The following is a 10924-nucleotide window of genomic DNA, read 5'->3' on the forward strand; positions in this document are numbered from 1 at the left end:
CCAGTTCAACTTGCCAAAAACAAGAAGTGACCCAGCCAAAGCAAGCTAATAACTCCATGTGCAGTGGTTTTGTTTGTTTGTGTTTACATGGAGGATTGGGTTGAATCAGCTTACTGTGCAATCAGGTGAGCACCCCTGCCCGGTGCAAGGCAAATGTTTTGAGTTTGAGAGTGAGGAAGGAGGAAGGGATACTGGAGCATTATTTTCCCTTTTACCCAGTGGTAAAAGGTTATGTCAAGTTGATTGATCTCATTCATTTATAGCCTTTCACTCCATTACACAGTGGTGCCCAAGTCCCAGCTCCAGCAAAAAGTGGCATTTTGGCAAGTAAGTGAAGCAGTCAGAAATTTTTCCATGTTTTGCTGTGAGAGGGCTGAAGTGTGGACTTACTAACAATTTTGCTCAAAGACCATTTTTAGTTCATCCTCAAGCAGAGCAGCAACGTCTGCTTTCTTTAGAACAAAACGTGAAGTGTAATATATCATGAGAGGTTCCCATAAAGGCATCACTACAGATTTCTCCACTGTCTCTACTGCCTGCTGCCCTCTTGGGGTATGGATTAATGAGCCCTCTCACTGACAGAGAAGGCAATCTCTTACTAACAGCTCAATCCCAGCACTGTATGGTGGGTGGCTTTGAGAGAAAAGTAATGTAGAGGTGGTGGAAACCAAATGGTACATGTTGCAAAGCAGTTTTAATTAGCATCACAGCAAGCCCTACTATCCTGATGTTTTCTATAGTGTATACAAATAAACTTAACTTTGATGCTGTTTTTCTGCAGTGAAAGTTGCCATGGAAACAGCTTTCCCAATACTTTATCTCATCAGTATATGCAGGAAATATCTGTCATGAGCATTGGAGTTACAGTACTTTTTCTCAAACACCCAAAATGTAGAAACTACATTTTGGATGGTGGTGTCAGACTTGATTGGGCTTGAGCAGATATATATGTGCTTTTATTTTTTAAAGAGTTGGCAGTTCATTCAAGTTTTAGGAGTCTATAATAAATTACATTTCTAATCTAGCCAATGGATGGCTCTGCAGTTAAACAGAGTGGTGTGTGGAAATACAGCTGCCCTGATTCTTGTTTTCTGTCTTCAGGAAGCCTTGGAATCATGCCAGACCCGGGTTTCAAAGCTGGAGCTCCATCAGCAGGAACAGCAAGCACAGCAGTCTGAAACAGTTAATGCCAAAGTGCTCCTGGGGAAATGTATAAATGTTATCCTGGCCTTCATGACTGTCATCTTAGTGTGCGTTTCCACTATTGCAAAGTTCATTGCTCCTATGATGAAGAGCCGTTTTCATATCATTTGCACTTTTTTTGCAGTGACACTGCTGGCAATATTTTGTAAAAACTGGGATCATATTATTTGTGCCATAGAAAGGATGATTATACCCAGATGAAGCAGCTGGTCTGGCTGCTTTCTTTTTCTCTTTTTTTTTTTTTCTTCTTTTTTCCTTCCCCTCCTTGTTTTTTAAGTGCTGTATGTATACGTAATATTTTTTGTCAGTTTAAATGTGCGGACTGGATGGAGAAGGCTGCAAAGACTCTTGAACTTTAAGGTGTAAATACAAAAATGCGTATGTGTTGGCAGTCAGTCGCCTCTTCAATCAGATTGGGTCTAGATGGTTATGTCTGTGATGAACTGCTCACTTATGTCAGTCTTCTGCCTTAATCCAATGGGTTTTCCACTTTACAAACCCAGACCCACACAGATGGCGTGATGCTTTGGGAGGGATCCAAGCAACCGCAGATGTCAGGTGTACTTTTTACAAGACTGGATTGCGAAGAGTGTGATCAGGAGCACGTGCACTACGATGTGTATCAGCCCTGTTAGACTAAAAAGTTATTTTCTCGCTGAATCCAGTTAGAACGATTAAGCCAAATTATACAATCATATGTATCAATTGTTCTTGATTCTAAATTAATGGGTATGTGTATATGGGGTTTCTAGTTTTCAGGACCAGCAGTATTTGATGCTTCTGCTAGTAACCCCTTGCACAGAGAGTTTATTGTTTGTAAATTGTGATGACTGTTGACCAGGCTTAGCAGTTGTTTTATGCTGGCACTGTTCCTTATCACACTCAGGAAACACATAAAAGTGGCATAAGGCTTCCAAAGATGAACTGAATTGAATTACAAGATCTCCAGGCTGCTTTGTAAAGGAGTAATTGGTGGATATGTTGTCATGCAGAGGAAAGTACTCACTTGCTTCAAACCCTGCAACCTGCAAGTGGAAAGGAGTACACAGAAAGGCAAAATTTAGGTTAGCCTTTGTTAGCACTGAATTGTTGGGGTGCTCCAGCTGAATGCAAAGCAGATAGGTGGTGGGACTCTGGTACAGTGGATTTCTTTTGTGTCAGGCTAAGGAATGTGGAAGCAGCATGAGGGAACAGGTCCTTACGGGAGCAAGGAGTTAAACTTCTGTAAATACACCAACACTGTGCAGACTCTCTTGTCAAACATTCCTGGATATAATGTATTAGCATACAGTACCACTACTAAGAGACAGGGTTGGTTTTGTTTTCTTACTGGAATTAATTTTGTTTGCTTTAAGAACTTAAAAAAAAAATATTCCATGAAATCTGCTTGGCTTTCAGCCATGATGTAGAACCAAACCTTTAATAAAAAAAACAAAACCAAACCCAGACAACAAACCAAACAACCACAATCAGAGTTCTTCTCCACTCTCTATTAAATGAAAAACAACAACAACAGTGTCTTCAATTATTTGGTGTTCAGTGTTGCTTACTTTGAAATTATGAGAGATTTTCTTTGCAGGATCTGTTACTCTGGTTTTACGCGGTGTGGGGAAGGTGAGGGGATTACTCAGTGTGTGTATTTGTTTTTAGTCAAGTGCAACAGTTGGTGTAGAAATTCAGAAAAACCGTATTCTGAGAAAAGGGACTGGGGGAGGGGAGGCAGGGGAAGAACTTTGACATTTTACCACGGTTGAAGAGAATACAGTTACTTTTTGTGGCTTCAGGGACTGAAGGAGGGACAGAATTAACTGCATAAACAATGATATGACTCACCATTTAGAAAATTAAATTAAAACCCTTTAAAAATAATTAAAGTATTCTTTATCTGTGCTACGTCTTTGAACAGAGAAATCAGGAAGGATTGTGCTGGCTCACAAGCACGGGAAATGGAGCAGATCAGGCACACCCATGTTATCTGACCCCAGCCCTGGCTAATCTTCAGAGGAAGGTGGAGTGGAAAGCAAAAGTCCTGCTGAGGGGGTTTTGCCTTTATAAGGCCCAAACTTACCAATTAGTTTATCCCTGGTTGTGTCAGGAAGAGTTGTTATATAGATACATTCTTATTTTCCTTAATGGGTTTGGGTTTTTTTCCTGTTTACCCCTGTATTCCTGGCATCCCCTGAAGAAGGAAGGAGGCATTGTGTTATGTATAAAATCTCTGTCCTAACTATTGCATGTGCTCCTGCTGCTGTTCAGTTCAGGGTGACCTTCCTTCTCGTGTCTCTTAACCCATTTTGGCACTGTATGAGTGCATTGCAGAAGTCTTGGCCCCCACCTCCCAAGTACTTGCACTTACCTCCTTTTACAGCCAGCTCATAAACTGGAGATTGCTTCCACCAATGCAGCTTATAAACTTATCTTCACAGGGAAGTCTCTTCCACAATGTTAAAAAGATTTAAAAAGAAGTAACTCTTTCCTGGCCTTACATCACAAGAAAGGGTTTCCCTTGGTTTGTTTTTATGCCCTTTTGATGTGTCCTGAGATATACTTGGTCTTTTCTACTGTTTTAATATAATTTATTCCTACCTTCATTTTTGAAAAGTCAAATGATGTCTTTTTATAGTCTGTACTTTACATTGCTTTAGCCAATGAGTTTGTTTTTATTCAGAGTCCCTTTCTTTCTGAAGTCTTTCCCCGAATTCCTCCACCCATCTTTCTAATCAGCCCTATGACTTTTTTATTTCACTCATTTCTGTAGGCCACAAGATTATACATCCACTGCAAAAAACCATTAGAGTCCTGGTACTGATCCTCAGAAAGTGGTGACTCTTCATGGTGTTTTCTTGCCATCTGTATTTATGATCTCCATCCTTCTATTCAGTTTGCACAACCACCTTCTAGTTTGGCTGCTTGAGAAAACGCTTTGTCAGGCATTTTGTTAAACAGGTCCAGAAGGGTTACATGTGCAAGAAACACCACATATTAATAACTTACAGAAGAAAAACTCACTTGCCTGTTGTGTGGTTATATGCTTAAAGATATAATCCTCCCAGTTCTAGTGCCTATAGTTAAAAACGTGATGCCAGGTAGTCTCAAGGTCAGGCAGGAAAATGGTTAGTATTATGTGGGATGTGAAGGCTTCTGCTTCAAGGGCATCCTGTGACAATCCTGGAAGATGACCTCAGTGTAAAATGAGGGTAGAACATAAAATCAATGGGCCTATGAAAGATTGCTCACTGTCTTGATAAAATCTGACAGGGTCCAAATTGGAAACAGAAGGGTCAGGTGGTTCCATATTGGCTTTATATCTGGCAGAGCACACAGAAAAAGCTGTACAGGCTGCATGATGTTACTCATGCAAATTAAAACAACCCTAATTGGTAAATGGGCACAGCACTTCCCTAGGTTATTCTCCCTGCTAGATTTAAATCACTGGAGGATGTTACATACATCAAGAAAATAAAAATGATAATGAAGGGCAAAAGCCTGCTTTTGGGTGAAACTGCTATAGTTTTGCACAGAGTAAAGCTGCAGTGCCAGGAGCTCTTCCACGTGGAAGGCCACCCAAAGGGGAGGGAGGTCTCCCCTTCTGCCTTCACCCTCCCCTTTCTTACCTTGGGCTGACACTGGTGCATGTTGCAATCTTCCATATGCCGTGTTAGCTGACGAAGTGGGAGGAAACACACTGGAAGAGCTGGATAGTTCTCCACCTCTAGAGACTTCAAGGGCTAATGGAAAGGTCTTGCAAGTGTGAAGGGGGACAATAAGGGAGATAAGCCTTTGTCTTCATTGCTGCAGTGAATCGTTAGCTGCCCCTCAAACTGCACTCTAGGCAGCCTCCCTGCAGAATGATGGGGCAGCTTCAGTCTAGAAAGGTTCTTCCTAGCTTGTGCCTCCAGGGAACATCTACAAGCAGGTCCAGGATGTGGTAGCAGAGGCCTGCCACCTGTGTCTGTACCTGGATGGAAAGTGGGCTGGTGGCTGGGCTAGCCAGCAGTGATGCTCATGCCACTAGTTTCAGTATCAGCATCACTTCTACTGGGTAGGCTGGGATTAGATGAGTGTGTGCAGCTGGCTATGGAAGTGTGCCTAGGCCATCCCAAACAGCTGCAAGACCTCTTCTTAATGAAAGTTTTGTTCAGCTTCTCAATCAATTAAGCATGTTCTGTCAGGATTCTGTCAGTTTGTCTTTATATCCTCATATATATTAGACATTCTTAGTATAGTCTTTAAGCTTACTCATCATGGGCCTCTAAAACACTCAACAAAAAGCTGCCAGACTGTGTCTTTCCTGCTTGGTGCTGCGTTGGTAGTCAATTATTTCACTTCACTTTGACAGTAGTTCTCCAACTGAAAAGTCCTTCGGTTAGTTGTTAATACCTGTTCAATAGGCTTTTGGCAGCTTTTTTTGCTCAGAGGTTTCAGGGGAGGCAGTTCCTTGTGAAGGTTAGTACAATTTTCCTGATCTCTTCCCATCTCAGCATTAAGGTCTAAATTAAGTTTCCTCTAAAACTGGTATAATGGATCCCTCCACTAGCTTCAACTGTAACTCCAGTATTGTTGAACATCCAATTAGTCACTGACAGCACTGAATGAGACCCAGTTTAAATTCCTTCACCTTTCTGCTTTACGTTATGTGTGTTCGTGCAACTTCTTATTTTACTGCACTCCTGGGATGTCTGCTTGTTCTGAATTCTTAGAAAAGCACTATCAAATCAGACTTCTTTTTAATTGAATATCAAAATGCTTGTGTTATCCAGTGCCTCTGCTGCAGAACCATCACATATAGATCTGATCCCTGCACTACATGAAAGATATTTAAAAGCCAATGGTTTTCTTTGAATGAATCATGACTGCTTATCTGGGGAAGAGAAATTCAATAGGTGAAGGCAATTTGCTGTAGGAAAGACACATGATCCACTGACTGGAAGATGAAGCTAGAAAAATCCCGTGTAAACATAACCTTCAGTTTTCTAATCATAAGGGTTACAAGTGAATTACTAGCTTATGAATGACATAAACAAGGGCTCCAACATTTGAAGTCAAAGCTGAACACTGCTGTTCAAAGAGGAATTGGGTCAGGCTTATGTTTGACACAAAAGCAACCACATAATCACAGGCAGCATTTTCTGGAGTTAAAATCGATGAACAAGAAATTATTTAGAGAAAAAGCCCAAACAACCCACAGAAGCTTGTGGTTCATTTAGGCAGTATGGAAACCAGTTTTTGAAACCAAGCCCTTTCCACTGTGATACAGACATTGTACTTCTGGATTCAATGGTACAACAGAAGGCAAACAAAGATTAATGTAATGATACACTTTCATTTGGATAACAGAATTTAATCACTTCTGAAAGTCCATCTAAAAGTAGCAATCAGGCAAGTTCATTCTCTTTTTTTAATCAAGCAAAGAGCTATCGGCTTTTTTAATTTACCATCATGCCAGAACGTGGCCTTTAATTAAATAAATTGCTCCCCTTTAAAATGCAAGAGATTATAGAAGGCTTAGTTTCAGATAAAGTTTGAATGGTCTCTCTGATGCTGAGAAGAATCCGACAATTTTATATTAGAGCCGCGAAAGACAAAAAAAATAATAAATTAATGAATTTTCCCTGAAAAAGCAAACTGAGATGATGCTGTATATAAAGACTGCATGAGGACTAATCAAATTATCTTGTATGGTCAATTTGCTGTATGTTTAGCATATTAAGTTATACTATTGTTGGGAAGATTTGCACAAAGCCACCTTTCCTTTTTACCCAGGGAACCTGGGTCTGGTAGTATCAAGGTGAGTGTCAAGGTGTACCAAAAATAGTCTGTTTATTCACTGAACTTAATTGTCTCAGTGTGTGATCTACAATGTTTCTCATATCATTTTCATTTTGTGCAGCACTGTGGAAAGATGCAACTGCAAAAATGTAATTTTTGTATATTTTGTTGTGTAGTCATCACTGCCTCTAAGGTGCCATTGACATTTTTTAAAATAAAAATATTTACATTTATTTGATGACAAACACTGTTCCTTAAACTTATTGTCTGAGTATTCAAATCCCCATCAGTTTATCTTTGTCAGTAACAAAGTTACTCAATTGACAATGACAAAGTTATTCCATTGAGCATAAGCCCCAGCTTTAAAATGCTCATGAAACTGAGCGTTCTGCTCTGCTGCAGTTTTGACCTAAACTGGTGATATCAATTTTATTTACAGCTGTGACATGACAAAACTGCAAAAACCAAATGAGGTACCATGATCATTTTTCTCCAGAGCCCGTGTGAACATTCTATGCAAACATGATATTGTTGTGCCAAGGAGTTGGATTCACTTTGGATTATTTTTTTTTGAAAACTGAATTAGAAACCTAAGCTGAATTTTTGCATTATTGTCAGAACTCTGGGTTGCATGTGCCAAAAATGTAATACTGACATGCCTAATAGCCTGACATAAGGCTGGCATTTATTTTTCACAAAGCAGAGGTCTTTTAAGCTGGCACTGGCAGCCGTTGGGAATTCTGTTATTTTTATACCAAGAACAGAGTAGAAACAGTGAGGTAACAGCATGTTGCTCTGCAATCATGTTGTACTTCCTATTTCCTCCTATTTGAGGAAATGGCACTCAGCGCCTCCACTGTCACCTGCAGACTTTCCAAGGTCTTGTCATGCTGAGTTTTGCTCCTGTGCCTGGAACTCAGTCTATATTAAGACTAACTCCATTCACAAACAGCAGCTTCTCCCCAAGCTGCTGCTAACTTTTGCCCTCTTCTGGCACAGGCTGAGTAACCCCTGCTAACACACTGGCAAACCAGGTGTGAAAAAAGGCATCACACTCAAATTAGCACAGATTTGATGTAACTGAGAAAATTCCACACTGTATCCTCCTTAATTCCTGTTTGGACTGTGGACTTGGGTGACAACTTATTAGTTTAGAGGAGTTACCTAGTGGATCAATGCTATCTTACCTCTGCAACCTAGCAGATTCAGACAGAAGTAAAGCAGAGACTGAACACCCCTGCCTTAGGAATAGCTACAGTCTGGCCAGTGCGAAGCTGCAGGGTCAACAGGCTTTTGACAAACTTCAGGAACTGAGCCTGCATTCCATGTAGTGTGTAGTTCTGCCCATCTCTGTGTGTAACTCTGGAAAAACTCTTTAGTTTGTGTGGCTAGAATGGAGTCACTATTACAAGAATGAAAGCTCAGTCAGGACTGAAGCCTGTCATTGATGAGAACAATATACATAAATGTGAAATTTCCTTGTAGTGAAATACATCCCCTCTGTATTTTTCTGTTGAGTACCATTGTAATAAGTTGGTACTGGTTTGGGGAACATCCTTTTTTCCCCATAGCCACAGACACATGGTTAAAAGGGAAGGATGAAGAAGACCCACGAGATATTCCATGTCCACACTGAACAGGAAAGTATAGAACACAAGACCTATGCGATGAGAAGTTCAGTACAACACATTTACATGAGTAATGGCTTCACAGACTGCCTCATGCTTTATATCTACTGATGTCCTGTGTGCTAAAAATCACATTCTGGCCCTACTGAGCTCAACAGTAAAATTCCCTCTGAGTTTAACTAGAGAAGACTTACCACTGCAGTGACACTCAGAAACAATTTCATCTTCTGATTCTGCAATGCCAAGAATATTATGCTGCTTAGGCAACCTACACACAACAATGTATGGTTTTAACTCTCCACCACAAACAGCATGCTAACTCAGTCACAGTCCTCTCTGCTGCAATTGTATGAAACAATGAAACTCTAGGGATGCTTTTGGGTTGTGCTGACTCAGAGGCTGAACAGAGCTTGTGCTCCCAACACTAATTCCCCACTTGGCCTCTGTCCTGGTTGGATTCAGGTCAAGGTGACATAAACTAAGCATGGATTAAACTACAGGTATGACCAGCAGCATGTGTGTATAGAAGCAAAACCCACTGGGCTACAGGAGCTTGAGGATTTAGCTAATCTAGCAACTATTTTCAGCTTGCTCTACTGAAGCAACAAGGAAGTCTAAACAAGCTTTCAAACTCATCAAGACATTTTCTGACTATACTTACACAGTATCATCCGCCAAAGAGTGTATCTGCAAAACACACTGAAATATTTTCCTAAGCTTTGCTACATACTTTAAAGAGATATAAATATCTAATTATGTCAACCAAAGGTCTCTAAATGAAACATCTACTTTTACTTGAGCACCGCAGTGAGTTTAAATAGTGTACCTTAAAGAGGCTTTATGGTTTTTTGTAAATTAAACTACTGAGATCTGTAGTCGCATCAGTTTTTGTTTCTAAAAAAAAAAAAAAATAGCTGTGTTGTGGGAGATGTTTCAAAAAGGGGACTTTGCCACTGTTGGACTAATCACAGAATCACAGAATATCAGAAGGGGCCTCCGAAGATCATTGAGTCTAACCCCACTGCCAGAGCAGGACCAAAGAACCACACACAACTAGGGCAGATCACTCAGAAAGGCATCCAGACAGGTCTTGAAAGTCTCCAGAGAAGGAGACTCCACAACCTCTCTGGGGAGCCTGTTCCAGTGCTCTGTAACTCTCACAGTAAAGAAGATTTTCCTTATGTTGAGGGGGAACTTCCTATGCTCAAGTTTGAGTCCATTGTCCCTCATTCTGTCACAGGGCATAAGTCAAAAGAGCTTGTCCCTGCCTTCTTGACACCCAGCCCTCATGTATTTATACACATTAACTAGATCCACCCTCAGTCTTCTCCTCTCTAGACTGAAAAGCCCCAGGTCTCTCAGCCTTTCCTCATAAGGCAGGTGTTCCAGTCCCTTAATCATCCTCGTAGCCTCCGCTGGACTCTCTCAAGTAGATCCAGAATCCAGCATATTATGAAGGTATTATACTTGCTTCCTTTAGGTATTGACTTATTACAAGAGAAGGACTGACAAAAACAAAGAGAAAACAAACAAACCAACCCCAAGATGTGTTTTCCCTCTCTCCTCAAAAGGATGGCTTATTTTTTTAATATTTATAGTCTTCATTTTCTAACTGTTTGTCCCTCTTACCCTCTAGGCTCATCTCTTGATTCACGCTCTTTGCTCTCTGCTGTGTCCATAAGCTCCACTCCCCTGCTTTATATTCCTCCTTCCTTCAACCATCTCCTCCTTGTGCCCTTGAACTCCATCTTGTCTCTTGCTCTTTCTCTGCCCTTGTACTCTACAAGACTCTCAGGTCAAGCCCATCTGAGTCACCACAGCAGCTCTATTATTAAAGCAAGCAGAGGTACAAGCAGGTTTTCAGCACTGCTTCAAGACATAGCGAGAGACAGTCCCTGTGACGAAGAAGAGCATCATTACCCCCCATACTTTAAAAATGTGAACTATCAGGTGAAAAAACTACAATTACCTGACTCAGTGGGCCTCAGAGGGAAAGAAGTACATGTTTTTATCAGTGTGAAAAACATGGAGGCAAAAATAAAGTAACACGATTTCCACCATCTTGAGTCATTGTCTTAGAACAAGATTCCACATTGGAAATCATTACACACAAACAACCATTATTCAACAAATAAGAAGGCAAGTGACACCCAACCCTGTCTGTCGCTTCTACTTACCTAAATAATTTCAGATTTTCTATTTTTTTTGCTATGTCTCCTGCAGAGCTCACACTGAGTGACCTAGATTCTTGACATCATGTTTCTAATGTAAATTAATTGCTTTCCAATAGATCACAGCTGTGTAATCCTGATGTGAACCAATGG

General features: G+C 40.7%; 1 protein-coding gene across 3 annotated transcripts in view; it reads left to right on the forward strand.

Moving 5' to 3' along the window:
- TMCC3 (transmembrane and coiled-coil domain family 3) overlaps nt 1–3284 on the forward strand; it is a 110080-nt gene extending 106796 nt beyond the window's left edge. For all 3 annotated transcript variants that reach the window (XM_051611953.1, XM_051611945.1, XM_051611937.1), the window contains one exon: nt 1102–3284. In XM_051611953.1, the coding sequence (XP_051467913.1) occupies nt 1102–1404 (303 nt within the window). In that variant the 3' untranslated portion in view covers nt 1405–3284. The remainder of the gene's footprint in view (nt 1–1101) is intronic.
- The last annotated feature ends 7640 nt before the right edge of the window (nt 3285–10924 follow it).

Source organism: Apus apus, chromosome 1 (assembly GCF_020740795.1).
Source record: "Apus apus isolate bApuApu2 chromosome 1, bApuApu2.pri.cur, whole genome shotgun sequence".
Taxonomy (NCBI): domain Eukaryota; kingdom Metazoa; phylum Chordata; class Aves; order Apodiformes; family Apodidae; genus Apus; species Apus apus.